Source organism: Charadrius vociferus, unplaced genomic scaffold (genome assembly GCF_000708025.1).
Source record: "Charadrius vociferus isolate BGI_N301 unplaced genomic scaffold, ASM70802v2 scaffold2161, whole genome shotgun sequence".
Taxonomy (NCBI): domain Eukaryota; kingdom Metazoa; phylum Chordata; class Aves; order Charadriiformes; family Charadriidae; genus Charadrius; species Charadrius vociferus.
In genome coordinates, this window is record NW_009646883.1 from 1 (window position 1) to 518 (window position 518).

Consider the following 518-nt stretch of genomic DNA (forward strand, 5'->3'; position numbering starts at 1 on the left):
TGCGGGGTTCCCACCCAGAGCCCCCATCCCTGATGCCGTATTCCTCCCAGTTCCTGCGGGAGGAGTACTACCGGGGCCGGTACTGCGCCGTCTGGCAAAACGTCACCCGCTGGGAGCAGAAGAAGAACGTCTACACCCTGTGGGTGACCAACTCCAGCTGCGGGGTGGCCCCCGTCCACTACGAGATGCGGGGCTACAACAGCCTGCTGGGCTCCCACTACGACAAGTACGAGATCTCCTACACCGACTTCGACAACAGCTTCCCCCCTTCCATCTTTGACCTCCCCGTCAACGGTGAGCCGGGTTGGGACCCCACCTCATCCTACCCGCGGGGTTCGGGCTGATGGCATCCTCCTCCTCGCTCCCCAGAGACGAAGAAGTGCGGGGTGCTGCCGGGGAGCTCGGCGGAGCACCGGGTGCTGGGGAACCCCATGGAGGACCTGGTGGGACGGCACCAACCCTGGGCCCACGAGGTCTTCCACCACTACCGCCGGCGGTTGGGGCGGCGGTACGGCTCC

General features: G+C 66.0%; 1 protein-coding gene across 1 annotated transcript in view; it reads left to right on the top strand.

Annotated features, from left to right (window-relative positions):
* Positions 1 to 50: 50 nt before the first annotated feature.
* The window catches only part of LOC104294788 (cathepsin L1-like), a gene marked incomplete at its 5' end in the record, with an annotated part of 3,040 nt that continues 2,572 nt past the window's right edge, over positions 51 to 518 (top strand). Inside the window, 2 exons of the mRNA XM_009894439.1 lie at positions 51 to 294; positions 370 to 513. Of these exons, the coding sequence (XP_009892741.1) occupies positions 51 to 294; positions 370 to 513 (388 nt within the window). The remainder of the gene's footprint in view (positions 295 to 369; positions 514 to 518) is intronic.